Source organism: Pagrus pagrus, assembly GCF_965226575.1.
Source record: "Pagrus pagrus genome assembly, chromosome: 7".
Classification (NCBI taxonomy): Eukaryota; Metazoa; Chordata; class Actinopteri; order Spariformes; family Sparidae; genus Pagrus; species Pagrus pagrus.
In genome coordinates this window covers 30,200,431-30,215,490 of record NC_140191.1, presented here as the reverse complement: position 1 = coordinate 30,215,490, position 15,060 = coordinate 30,200,431, and the positions used below count along the sequence as shown (strand labels likewise).

Below are 15,060 nucleotides of genomic sequence, written 5' to 3'. Positions count from 1 at the left end.
AGATAATAACTGAAATTTCATTTTTGAGTGAAGTGTAATACTTGATTAAATGTACTTTGTAGTTATGTTTCACCACTGCTTCAGATTGATCCAGCACTGCAAAAGAATGCATAAGAGGCTTAGACATGAGGAGTGAGACAGTAACAATGAAAAAGGAGAGAAGTAGCAGGTGAACAAAAACAGTGTGTGAACTAACAACCTGTCGTGGTTGTAAAGTCTTGGCTGGGGTTTCCCCAGGCTCATCATAGTATTAAATTATCTTTACTCCCACTGTAAAAAAGTATTGGGGAACTTATCTGATAATGGTACAAATATCTGTTTGTGGAACAAGGCTACAGTTTTACCTCTGACTGTGACTCGTGGTCTTGTAGGTTCAAGGTGGGCGTCTCCAACAATCAGCTTCGGTAGTTACTGCAGATTCAACGGAACTGGGCTACAGTACAGTACAGTATAAATTAATGTAGTTTGAATGGTGGTGCACTTTGCTGTTATGTTTCCAAACTGCTGATTATGTACAGAAGTGTAAAGCCAAAGGAATGCTGCCAGGGAACAAAGCTCTCACTGAGTGGCAAGGAAATCTCTCTATCTGCCTCTCTGTGGTTCACAAATATTCTCCTTCTGTCTTCCATAAAGCCTGTGCAGTCTAACACAATGGAAGTGAGCACACATATGTACTGTCCTGTACTGTACTCTACTGTACTTGCATGCACTCAAATACTTTATTGGGTGTGCTCTCTGCTGCACAAAAATCCCTACACAAAGCATCCTGTTTAGTAGCTCTTTTATTTGAAATGTCATACAGTGTGTGCCGTAGGGGTCGCATTGCTGGGGGGTCAGGGTGAGGGGTCAGAGGTCAGGAGAATCAGATGAAGCAGCTGATTGTACAGTGGGACAGTAGTGCTGAACATTTGGAATGACTGAGTAGGTGGCAAGGCAGCAGAGGCAGAAAGGCTAGAGACCAGATGAGCACGATCAGCCGAGCTTTGTGCTATCACACACATGCACACACACGCACGCTCTCTCTCTCTCTCACACACACACACGTGCGTGCGCACATGGCATGAAATTGCTTTCAGACAGGTTTGGGTCAGGAACTTTTATCTAGCAGGACATGTTTTGGTGTGCTCTAGTGGTACACTTTTGAACATTATAAAAAGGAACTTTAAAGTACCCTGCACAAGTAGACAGCAGCATCTATTCCAGACCTATTCAGTTGGCAACCCACAGGCCATATCTGGCCCAGAAGCAACCTCCGAATGGCCTAACATACATAAATCTATTATAACAAAATATGTAAACTACATATATAGTGTTTATGTCCATGTATGTCTCCCTCATATCATCTTACAGATATGACGTACTTGTAAGACAACAGATAATAACATTGCTATTTCTTACTACATTCAATTGCATATGTATAAATTTGTCATTACCAAAGCAAAAAGAAAAAATGGTTTTAAGTATGGTGATGAAAATGTCTTTCCCATTTATATTTCCTGATTTCCTGATAACAGACTTAAACTCACTGTTGCATCAGTCACAGGTGATACAACCCTAGTGTTGTAAATTACTTATAAATTAACCTTTGACCTTTTAATTGTAATAAAATAGCCTTGTAATGCTAAATCAAACTGTTAACTTCCTCTTTTATCATGACAAAACATTCTTAGTTTGTGCATTCTTAATAAAGTTGTTCCTTTGGTTTTCGAACATTGACTGCTTTTTTCAACATAGAGAGAAACTTGTTGTACAACTTCCCATATTATGCAAGACAATTCTGTTTGCATAATATGGAAAGAAAAACAGAGCTGTAAGTGGGTGCATGCACAGGTGCCTGCAGTCTTTCATCAGTTTCTAACTCTACATTTTTTACTTGCATAATATTGTTGAATCTGGATTTCTGTCAGTGTTTTTGCCCTGACATGTCCAGCCAAAAACAGGCAAGTGAATGCTTTGTGCTTTTGTTAAGTTTTGTTTAAATTTCAAAAACACACCAACATCGCCACCTACAGGCAACTGTTATTCAGCACATCTGGCAGCAAGCTAAGGGCTTCCCCGATACCAGAGGAAAAGATGGGTCATTCCATGCAAACTCACCCAAAATTCTGAATTTTTCCCAGTTTGTTTCATGGATTTCTCTCAAAAAAATCATGCTTAAAGTTCTATTGAATTCATGTGTCTTTGCAAAATTCTATAGCCGTACTCCACTAAGTTTATCATGAAGTTTGGCCCTCTGACCTGAATTTCAGCATTTGAGTGATTCTTTGTATGTATAATTGAAGCCTCACCAATCGCTTATTTTTCTCTGGATTGGGTTGAAATTTGTTGTAGACATCAATTTACTGGACATTTTCAAGTTACAACTTGTAATGGCTTAGTTAGTTGCATTCTAGATGATGCCATCTTGTTCTTTGTGACTGGACAAAATATTAATGTTAGCTCCTTTGCTTAAATCACATATATTATTTCATAATGTCAAACTCTGAACTAACGACTCAAGCTAAATTTCTCCGGGCTGTCTTGTGACAGATGACTCCTTCTTCTGGGATTTTCCAATTGAGCAGGGTCAACGATCTCACTGTCAAACAATTCTGGTTATATTGCAATCTATTTTGCAGTAATCAACCCAAACCTGTTTTAGGTGGGATAGACTTGCTGTATTGTTTCAATGCTACTATTTGATAATGTCAGAAATTAGTGCAGAGAAGTTTGACATTGTGAAATAACAAGCGCACTGAGCTAAGAAATTAAGATTAATATTGTGTCCTGGCATACTGAAGAGGAGCAGGACATCATCTATGCAACAAACCATGCCATTTCAAGCTGTAACTTGTACATTTCCTGAAACCCAATGAAAAGCAGGCTCAATAGGTGTCACACACAGAAAACCTTGAAATAAAACCACTGAATGTAATATAACCAATGAAAAGTACAATCTAATTTTAAAAAATATAAACAATGAAGGAATAATATAACATCTGATTTTTTTTAATAAATATATATATGCAATTAATATTAACACTTTCACACACAACATTTTAAAGGAAATCAAAATAATTCTTCTTGGGAAAATCTACAGTCAAAATAACCCAAAACATTGTTTTTTCATCTCCAAAGCTGTATTTAACAACATCTGTGGCACTGTGATAGAATGACATAAATACTACACAGAACCAACATTTGGTTGTGAGAAAGTGAAAACTAGTGGAGAGCAACAATTATGTAATGAAAAAATGTTGCCAAGTTTCCTTAGGGTGTCTTGGACACATTTCAACCCAACCCAGTGAAAAATAAGCAATTGGTGAGGTTTTCAATACACATAAAAATAATCACATGAATGCTGAAATTTAGCACAGAGGGCCAATTTCAATAATTAACTTATAAAGTATTTGGAGTACAGCTAAAGGATTTTGAGAGGTCTAATAAATTTAATTTAATAGAACTTCCAACATTGAGGTTAGTATTCGAGGAGTTAATGTACTTCAGTTTTGTACAAACGACGCATGACATAATTCAAAATGTGACCAAGGAAACAGATAAACCATAAAAAGTTGGAAATAATATAAAAAAAATAAATACATGGCAAGTTTATGAAATATTTAGTATTTTAGTAAAGTCCTCCGTATAAAGATTTCTGCTTGAGGAAGGAAATGCTACAATTCAATGCCATAAAAAGTTATTTTTTCATGAATTTTTCAAAATTGTGACTATTTTTATTTTTATTCCCACTGAGATTCAAAGTTTCTTTTACAAGGGACTCCTGGCTAAGACAGCAGCAAAAAAAGTGTCATACAAAGGAACAAGCAACAACTTCAAATAAGCGGCAAATGACATCGAGACAATGAATTTACCAGCATTCAGTAAAACGTGAATTTAGTGGTCCTTATCCTAACTTTTATAATCTTCCATATCAAATAATCAAGTTTAAGATGTCTGAAACTTTTATTTTTGTCATTCTCTACATATTATTACCTTGTTTACTTTTCCTGGCAGAAATGGGTTTCTACATTTTCAGCATTCATTATAAGCAGACCTCTATTTTCTTTGTGCAATGCATTGTCGACAGTTATGTACATCTAAAAAATATCCTTGCTGAACACAAGAGGGCAGCCTAAACCTTCTATAAGAATTATTACCCTATGTAGGCCACATTTGTGGCAGAGGTCATTCCTGTCAGATAGCCAATTATAGTCAATTATTTGGTCCAGGTGATTATTTTATCATGTCTGTTATTAAGTTAGTACATAAAACCATAAGGATCCCTGGGATGTCAAAGCAATAGGCCAGAAAATAATGGGATAGAGGGACCGTGCTTAAACAGAGCAGGGAAAGCAGGCGAGACAAAGAAAAAAGTAGGATTTGTGACACATCATTTTAAAATATACAAAAAATAATATATGTTAAGTATGGTGATATGATGTTAGGCCTACATATGAAAAACGAATCTTGGCAGTGACATGGAGGAGATGGGATGAGGGTGTGTTCTGATGAGCCACCATTCATTTGCGTGCGCTGGGGTTTCCTTCCTCGTCACCGGCGCTACCTTTCAGTTGCTCATTGTGGTGCACTAATCAGGATGGAGGTTCCAGATGTATCAACCTCTAGCATGAATGTCTAGCTAGCAGCTATTTATGCCACTTTGTCTGGTTGCACTTCACTAGTACAGTGGGATTTGAGTTACAACCTATTTTTTATCTATTTATATTTTTCCTTAGGCTACGTGAATTTCCAAAAAGTATTTATTACAAATAAAAAACAATGTTTAGACTTAGGCTATCCACCATTTATTTAATTTGGTTGTTTTCTTCGCAAAAGTTACAAAGGAAGGCTTGCTGGGACATTTTTTTGACCAATGGCCTTGCTTGCCCCCTGTTGTGATAACAATCTAGAGACATGCATCAACAACAGTGACATCAGATGAAAATGGCAAAAAGTAAAGGAGGAGCTGAAAAGCTTTAAGTGAAAGGGAAGCAGGCATTATAGCCTCAGGCTTCCAAACAGAAAAAAAACAACTGTTTGGCCATCATGATCCTCAAGTGACAAGCAGTGTTGATTTGGAGGAGCACACAGAAACGGTAAGATTGAAGTTTAATTAATTATATTCTGTGGCGGCTAAGTGTTCAGTTAAAATTTGCTTGAGCTTACAAAACGATCCCACCGACAGACAAGCTGGTATTAGACCCGACTTGACGTTCAGAATCACCTGTCATTATAAGACTGGCAACCAGCAAGTAATACGGTGCTGAAGAAAGTGGGCTGTGCTGTGTCCTTTAGAGTCTGTAAGCCTATGTATTTAAAAAAGACTATGTATGAATAAATACCTCTTTAGTCTTCCCATATCATGCCTGTTTAGTACAAACATGATATATCAAAGGTGGACCTGCCAATTCTGAGGTTCTCTCGCGAATACCAATCGAGCTGCACAGTGCTAGGCTGTGAGCACAGGTGCCAGTAACAGATGTCGGGCCCTCACGCCACCCTCATGGAGTCTGTTTTTGACAGTTTGGTCAGAAACATGCACACCAGTAGCCTGCCGGAGGTCATTTTGTAGGGCTCTGGCAGTGCTCCTCCCCACCAAAGCAGGTGAAATTGATTCACAATCACTTGTGCTTCCTAAATAGACAGACTGATATCCCTGAAGTTTAACTGACTTGGTGTTATACTGTCACGATTAAGTGTTCCCTTATTTTTTTGAGCAGTGTATAATTATGTTTGCCTATCATGGATGACAGCAATGTAAGCCATAGCCTACAGTTACCAGTAGAGGTCAGTGACACTCCTTGTCTCAAAGGAGATAAAAACTGTTTTTCTCAGGATTTGTATAGGCTAACTGAATGCGATGTGATACGTTCAAGTTATTTTATGAATTATGATAGCCAAACTTTTACCTGCATTACCTTAAGTTTTATTTTCATTACAAGGAGAACAACTTAAAATGACCTGCGTTTTCTGGCAGCTGGGAGAAGCGGTATTATGTAGTGGAGGAAGAGTTCTCATATTTCTCTCCAAGCGGAGTCCTTCCTCCAGACACAGGGCTTTTACTTTGAAATCAGCTTTCCCAGACGCCCGCGTGGAACAGCGCGTTCCCCTGGGAAGTGGAGCTGGGCTCGTGACAGCCTGCCAATCAATGTTACGTTTGCAGCGTAGAAAATGACCGTATGGTCATGTTACCCGTTTCACTTAGATTACTTTTCAAAAACAGAAAGTTGTGTTTACTTCCCTCTGGAAAGATTTTCCAAACTAAAGTTACTGAGTGAGTCGCGCGCTGCTGCAACTTCAGGACCACCGGCTGTCCGTTCTTGTGGAGATTTATCAGCCTCCAGTCGACGGGATGTCTTTGCGATAAATGACTTTAAAGAGGCTGGATCGGAATGCACTGGAACTGAGATATAAACCATGGTAAGACTACTAATGTTTCCCCTTCAGCCGTCTTAAACAGTTTGAGACAAGACGGGACACGGTGAGAAGGGACCTATAGATGCGAGTTCAGTTATGACTCAAACTTAAAGGATGTCAGTAGTTTTCACATATCTTCTCCTAGTGTTATTGTTGACATATTTTGACCTATATGTTTGGTTTAAGGGATGCAGGATAAGGGACTGTTTTTATAGCATTTGTTGTGTTGCATTAGAACAAAGGACATTCCATATTTGGACAATAAACCAATCACAGTTTATCCAGTCACAGTGTGTTTACAATAACTTCCGGGTAGAAAATCCTGACATCACTCTCTAGCTTACTTACAATTTAATTTTTTTTTTTTCATGGTGTTATTTCCAAGTGTATAGGCTACATCTCGTTCATCTAATTTTAGATGTTGTTATATCTCTCATTAATAACAATACTCTCACTAACGTTATGTTGGAAACTTCAGAGCAAACGAGAACTTGAGTTTATCCAAAACTAGCAGTTAGTCTGAGATGTTGCTGGGGAGCTAATATTAAACATGCTAGCAAAACAACACGAGTACATAAAATAAGCACAGTAGGGACGTCAAATAGGTCAGACCACCATGTATTACATAAATGCATTACATTAATTACATTAATTGAGAAAATATTCGGCAGATTAATTAGTGAATCAGTACATAATAGTTTTACATACATAGTTTTTAGTTGTCAAGTCAAAACAGTGTTTTCCTATCCCCTTTTGGGTGACCGTCTGTCTTTCGAGCTGCCCTTATAGTCTTACATTTCAAATTGGTTCCATATGCAGAGCAGACAGGCTCCACGTTTGAACTGCCACATGGAAACCAAGAGGGAAACTCTCTGCCCATTCCTCTTCTCTTCTCTTCTCTCCTCTCCTCTCCTCTCCTCTCCTCTCCTCTTCTCTTCTCTTCTCTTCTCTTCCTTCCTCCTCTTTCCTTCTCTCTCCTTCTCTTTTCTTCTATTCTTCTCATTATTTTCCTCTTTCCATCTCTTCTCAGGTTTATCTATTTTTTCCGACTAAAGAACCTCTCATTATACTGTAATTCCCACTGTAGACTGTAGTGGAAATGCAAAACATACATTTAAGTTGATTTAGGTTGTTATTGCACTTGGAATTCAATGGGAGCAACAGATAGATGTTTCAGAGTAACTTTTTAACTGTGAAATGCTGTTCGTTCACTGCTGCTTTCCCTTCTATGATTGTAATATTTGTTTAAAACATAACTGTACAGTCCTCTGCAGATCTCAGGTTGAACTTCACTGTTCTTCAGCCGCTGGGCCAACATTGGAATTCAGTGCTGGGCACACAAACCATACAGGCCGACAGTATAGTCAGTGTTTGCATGTTAAACACCAGGGACTGTTGCCCTGCTGCTGCTCATTGTGTTCTCAGCTGTGCTTTCCTGTTCCTTTGCTCCATGTCTAAATCTGTGTGGACCAAGAAAGAAAAATAGAGGGTAGACATGCTTTAACTGATTTTAGTGAGCAGATGAGCTTTTTCAAACACACTCCTGTAGATTTTTGAATTGAGAACAGTGTGGCTTGGAGCTCCAGGCTGAGTCAACCAATCTTTCTGTTTTTTCTGTCTCAGCGTCTCACTCTCTCTCTCTCTCTCTCTCTCTCTCTCTCTCTCTCTCTGTCTCTCTCTCTCTCTCTCTCTCTCACACACACACACACACATACCACAACCATGTCTGACAGTAGTAGGACCCACAGCCCTGCAGTCACTTCAATTTTTGGTATCTTTTCACGAGGCCTGCCAGGGTAACTTAATGAGTGCCATCTGACCTCAATGGTGACACTTAATTTCCCAATTTTTAAATGGTAAGTAGGTGGTAATCATAAACATAATTTATTTATGTTAGGAATCAAAGTATGTCATTTCTTTAATACATTTCTAGGAAACTTCCATATGGTTTCTGCTTAACTTCTGCTGATCATGTCATTTAAATTTTTCGGCTAGTATTTGTCTAACTTCACTTCAGCAGGCCACTAAATTGAAGTAAGTTGTTGCAGCTTAGTTAGTTAGTTAGAAAATGAGTTGGAAGTTTACTGGAAATGTATTAAAGAAATTACCAGCTGTTTATACACTGCTTATTGGAAAATAACAGAATATTATTACTTAGTAAAGTAGAGGTCATTTTCAACTCCCTGTGGTAATTATTGTGTATATTAATTGTAATTGTATATTAAAAATGTGGGTAATTTATGAGACATTTATTATTATACACACACATATATAGAGCAGCTAATCCATCATTTATAATGGATATTATAGGTGCAAAAGTAAAGATCGAAGTGGTCAATAGTTTACATACACTTGTAAAGAACATGTACTACTCTACTCAACTCTATTCAACTCTCATTTTCTGTGATGGAATGAGTGGAACGCATACTACTTTGTCACCAAAAAACATTCACGAAGTTTGGTTCAATCATGAATTTATTATAGGTCTTCTGAAAATGTGACCAAATCTAGAAATATACATACAGTACTTCCTACGTACGTGTGTTATTGTATATACTTCGCACTTTGTTAATGATATGTTGTAAGGTTTCGTGACGGCAAAAAAGTCATCACAAACGTGTGGCCTGCTTAATGTTCGTCTTGCAAAGGTAATTATCCAGTCATTGAGTAAATGAAACACTTGCAACCACTGCTTTGTTTGAGGATGAACATCAAGGTAACTCTAGAGTGTGTGCGCTTGTAAATTGCTGCGTTACCCTTGCAGTTTAGTTCCGCCTTTTTCTTTCCGTCAACATCCAGCTGCTAATTAACATGAAGAAAGTCGATTTTTGACAATTGTGAACAGATTCTGAATGTCGATTCTTATGTGAATTGATTTTCTTACCCAGCCTATTATTAAATTACATGCACCTTCCTCTGGAGCCCAAAAAGGTTTGATACTACTTTTTTACATATGGGAACTCTTGGTACTCCAAGAAGTGTGTTTACAGGTCTTGGTTCAACATTAAGAAAAATAAATCATCATCTTGCACCTCTTCCTGCTAGCTCAATTTGGCTAACAACCTCCATGGCAAAGACATTATAGGTTTAGCCCATACAGCAGTGGATCCCCAGGAGACTCTTGAGGGACCACTACGAGGTGTTGAGGGTCACATGACTGAAGCATAGCTGAGCTAACACTCTTACCAATAAAAGCTCTCAGCCATCAGTGCTGTCCATTCACATGACACTTGCCTTACACGTCAAAGCAGTTCCTTGTAAGGTATAAATGGGGTTAAAGGTTCCCAAAATACAGAAAAACATACCTTTTTACCATTTTTTTTGTAATTGAGCATTCAGTTTGCTAGTGTCAAGTTTTCTGTACCAACAAATATTCAGGAAAGACAGTAAGAGTAATAAAACAGGTTGATAAAGGTTTTATAATGTAGAGGAGGAGTGAGGGTATTATTGGAATCTAAGTGTAAAGTGTCCATTTACCCAATTTAAAAAATAAATAAATAAAAGCTTGGGAAACAAACTTCCTGCTCCAAGTGATAAACAAGGCTTTTCATTTAGTGAATGCAGGCCCCTTGTAAGCTGGCGTCCTGCTGGCTTTAAAGTGTATTTGACATGTTTATGATAAATAGAAGCAAATAAAACATGCTTAGTAAGCACATTTTGCAAAAGCAGCAGTCAGTGGGAAGATGCAGACGCATGCTGTCTCACAACTTCTGGCATGAGTCAGCTGCTGCCATCTGAAACTTTGTGACATTGGATTTGTCCATTACTAGAGACCAGGCAGGCAGAGATAAAGAGAAGGTAGAGAGGGGGGTGTTAACAGAGAATAAACATAATGATACGTAAAGGCAGGAATAAGTATGGTAACACAGTGTTTCAGTCAGTGCTGGTGTTTATTGTTGAGGTTTTTTAACAGCTCAGTGCTAAAAGTCATTTGCTTTTTGATGCCTGATGGGCTGGAGGAAAGAGCAGAGGTGGATGAAAGGTGTGAAGAGCAGACAGGCAGAGGCCAGTGGTCTTTTTTTACAAACAATGTACATTTTTAAATGAATGGTTTGGTAGTGGTGGGGCCTGCCTGTCAGTCTGAGCAATTTATCGTGATATTACTCGCCTGCTTGAAACTGATTTTTTCCCCCAGGAAATTGCTCAGCAGAGGCAGTAAGCATTGACCCCCTTTCCTTTCCCGTGGTGTAATTTTCTACTTATACATAAGAAATATGAAATGCTACTGGCTGGAATTCTCAGAAATATACAGAGCACATTTACAGTTCCCTAAGGATAAAACCAATTCTATATTGAACTTTTCTCCTCTACTGCCAGTTTTGCTCCAAAATGTTTGAGAGTTTGAGAGTTGCATGCAACAGAGAGAGTTGTCAAACTAAATCGAGTCAGTGGTGGTTTTAAAGTAAAGTTAAAGATTTCTCTATACTTTCTTTGTATAAAATCCTCTTCTTTACATTCTGGATGGATCCAAATAGGCAATGTTGACTGTAAGTAATTTCTGCTGTATCATAGAGCACCAACATACAAACATAGTCATAATGCCTGGCAGTCAATCTCTTACTTTGATCCACAGTAGCTATGTTTACATGGACAATATTTCTTCGTCCCAATTGAGGATTTCAGGTCAACTGTTTACATAGGATGGGATTAATAGGGCCTGGTGTTTACATGCAACAACAAATTTAATCTGAATAGCTTGCCATGTGCAAAAGTGACGTTACACCATGCATTCTCCTTACTCGTTGGATATTTTATCTCTTTTGATGTGTGTTTGTTCAGTTCTCTGTCCTGAAGATGGTTATCTATCATCATAGATACTCAGTCCCCCCCTCACCAGAAGTAAAAAGCTAAGGCTAGGCTATAAACAAACTACATTGCAGTCACATGACTTCAATATCATCACCTCTAAGTCTCACTACAGTGCTTATAAAAAGTATTTAACCCCTCTGATTTTTTTTCCCTTTGATTTAATTTTATGAATGGAATCATGGTCAATATACAAAATAAAATGTGAAAGTGAAAACAGATGTCTACAGCATTTAAAGGGGAACTACCGTTTTTTACAACCTGGACCTTATTTCTAGCATAAAATATGATCATTTACTCACCCAGATAACTTTGGTGTCATTTGGAGTCGTTCGGACAAAATTAGATCAAGTGTAGCGCCGGTATATGCATATAATGCGAGTGATCCGGGCACCGAAGTGCAGCCTCTATAACGCATTATCTGCCACAAAACTAGTTCATTTCACCAATATTTTGTCATGATACGCTAGTGCTATTCCCCTCTGAGTCCAGGCTTGTCTGTTATCAACATCCGGGGTCAAACTAGCAGTAGCAGCTACAGGTAAACAAGCCGGCTGTCGCGGGTGCGTGCGCAGCTCAGAGATGACCAGGTCTACCAGGTCAGAGGTAGTAGGTCAACCTACAGACCCTGGATGTTGATAACAGACAAGCCCGGACTCAGAGGGGAATAGCACGAGCGTATCATAACAAAATATTGGTGAAATGAACTACTTTCGTGGCAGATAATGCTCACAGAGGCTACGCTTCGGTGCCCGGATCACTCGCATTATATGGATATACGCGGCGCTCCACTGGATCTAATTTTGTCCGAACGACGCCAAATGACACCAAAGTTATCTGGGTGAGTAAATCATAGTATTTTATGCTAGAAATAAGGTCCAGGTTGTAAAAAACGGTAGTTCCCCTTTAATCAATTAAAAATGTAAATAAATAAATTATTGCTTAAGTATTCACCCCCTTGAGTCAGTATTAAGTAGATGCACCTTTGGCCACAATAACAGCACTGAGTCTGTGTGGACAGGTCTCAATCAGGCTTGCACATCTGGACACTGCAATTTTACTCCATTCTTCTTTGCAAAACTGCTCAAGCTTTGTCAGGTTGCATGGGGATAGGGCTTGAACAGCCCTTTTCAAGTCCAGCCACAAATTCTCTATTGGATTGAGGTCTGGGCAACTCTAGAACCTTACTGTCTTTAAACCATTTCTTTGTAGCTTTCGCTGTATGCTTCAGATCATTGTCTTGCTGGAAAATAAATCTTCTCCCAAGTCGCAGTTTGCTTGCAGACTGACTCAGGTTGTCTTCAAGGATTTCTCTGTATTTTGCTATATTCATTTTACCCTCTACCTTTACATGCCTTCCAGGACCTGCTGCCAAGAAGCATCCCCACAGCGTGATGTTGCCACCAGCATGCCTCACATTGGGGATGATGTGTTTGGCGTGTTGTGCAGTGTTTGGTGTCTGCAAAACATAGCGTCTAGTCTGATGGCCATAAAGCTCCATTTTGGTCTCATCAGACCAAAGAACCCTCTTTCAGTTGACCTTGGTGTCTTCCACATGCCTTTGGGTGAACTTGGGCAACAGTTGTTGTATGCAGAGTCTCTCACATCTCAGTTGCTGAAGCTTTAAACTCCTTCAGAGTAGTCATAGGTATTTTGGTGGCCTCCCTCACTAGTCTCCTTCTTACACGGTCACTCAGTTTGTGAGGACGGCCTGCTCTAGGCAGATTTAAACGTGTCATATTCCTTCCATTACTTAATGGTGGATTTCACTGAACTCTGGGGGATGTTCAGTGACTTGGAAATGTTTTGTATCCATCCCCTGACTTATAATTTTCAATAACCTTTTCACAGAGTTGCTTTGTGTTGTAATTGTAGCCAGGAATAATGATTAATTAGTGACTGGACCTGGTGTCTTTGTACTGCAATCACTTGAGACACATTCACTGCACTCAGGTAATCTCCATTTTACTAATTGTGAGACTACTAGCACCAATTAGCTGGTCCTCTGTTGAATTAGGTCAGTCACTTTAAATGGGTGAATACTTATGCAATCACTCATTTTACATTATATATTTTTAATTAATTGACATTACTTTGTAGAAATCTTTCGTATATTGGCCAGGATTCCATTTATAAAAGCAATAAAAGGGGAAAACATCCGAGGGGGTGAACACTTTTTATAAGCACTGTATAACACTAGTATTCAGCTGAAGTCGGCCTTTAAAGGATTAATGAGTACATGAGTCTCCATGTTCGGTGTGATGACATTTAATATCTCGAACAACTTCCGTAGTCTCATTTAGTCACTTGTTAGCGAGCGCTTTATTTTAATCTAAATTAAATATAATAAAAAAATGTAAGAGAGTACTTTAGAGTATTTACTAATGTTTTTTGTGTCGTAGAACAAAACATGAAAATCTCTCAAGCGTGTGTTAACCCGTCTCCAAACAACTTTGTGTAATAGACAGCTAATGATGAGGTGTCATGCTTCCGCCATCAAAGATCTTCAGAAATGAACAGCCACAAGGTATGGCTTGGACTCAAGCACGGAGGGTTTATATCCCTGTAAAGGTATATTAGTAGATTCCAAAATACAACAAAGCAGCAGTGGTGACCTGTACATCCACTGACCATCTAGATTTAATATTTCAGTCTCAGGAGAGGGGCTAAGCGGGGCTGTGGTTTTGGCAGCTGTGATAGTCTTCCTCCAGCCTTATTCAAAAACTGACATGTAGCCATGATAAGGTTGCTCTATTCAACCAGAAAATAAGAGAACATTTTGCTATTTGTGCTTGAATTATTGTGTGTAATTTTTGCTTACAGTGGGTGGATGTGATTTGGCCGGCCCCCAAATTAGTCATGATTCATGTTTGTAAGCAAATGATTGGCAATGTCAGCCTCAGCTATCTTTTGGCTCCCATTTTTCTCAGTAAATGTTTCCTCTCTTGCTGCACCTTCCTCTTAGTAGAATGGAATGTGCAATGTGGAATAGATTCAACCACATGTGCACTCCTGTTGCAGCCACATGAAGCGAGGATTTTTGTGCCACAAAGTAATTACTTTCAGAGATTTGATCTGATGTCTGGGTTTTGTTCTACACACAGAGACGAAAAACGTAAAGCACGGCATCCTTTATTCTTTTGCCAAAGGAAAGAAACATCAAGTCGGTTCACTCACAACAAAGTTTTTTAACAAAGCTTTTTTCATTTCAAGGTAAGATTGGTTTGGTGTGCTGAACAAAAAGAGATGTTTTGTGGCTGTGAGATACATATTTTATTATGAGGTAGTGTTTGGAAAATGAGAAACAGGCAAAGGAAGTGGAAATTGTTTCAGTTGGACTACTACTAAATTTTTTCCAGGAAGACATGTTTTGAAAAAAACAAGAAATGTTCCCCCAAAGTAATAGAGGAACAGGACAAACCTTGAGCAGGCTTGGTGTGCAAAAAATGTCCCTGTCCATCTGCGCATGTTCTTTAGTATAGTCTTAGTACACTGATGACGATTTCAATGAACGATGGACAAGATGTTAATAACACATCGAGTCAGAATTCCTGAACTTGATGATCCATACTGGCTCGTGGATCCAGGATAACTTGAAGCTGCAGGGCCCTGGTCAGCTCATCACAGCAGCTTATAAAAATGTGAAAGCCTTCTCCACAAAACTGAGATTGTGGAAAAAGTCAGTTGTCTGCAAAAAACGTCTGTCATTTCAGAGGATACAGATGACTTGTGGAAGATGGCACAGCTTTCAGAGGTGATGAATATGCCTCTGCTATTGCAAACCTACAGCAGGAGTTTGATGGTTGAAGTGTTATGCTGACTTCAAGGCGTGACACTTTGCAGCTATTTGCAGACCCT

The 15,060-nt window shown here is 38.8% G+C and overlaps 1 protein-coding gene across 4 annotated transcripts in view; it reads left to right on the top strand.

Annotated features, from left to right (window-relative positions):
• The first annotated feature begins 6,112 nt into the window (after positions 1–6,112).
• gask1a (golgi associated kinase 1A) overlaps positions 6,113–15,060 on the top strand; it is a 70,336-nt gene continuing 61,388 nt past the window's right edge. For all 4 annotated transcript variants that reach the window (XR_014622965.1, XM_084357565.1, XM_084357564.1 and 1 more), the window contains exon 1: positions 6,113–6,399. Coding sequence is in view for 2 of the 4 variants with exons in the window: in XM_084357565.1 (XP_084213691.1) it covers positions 6,397–6,399 (3 nt within the window). In the remaining 2 variants the exon portion in view is untranslated. The remainder of the gene's footprint in view (positions 6,400–15,060) is intronic.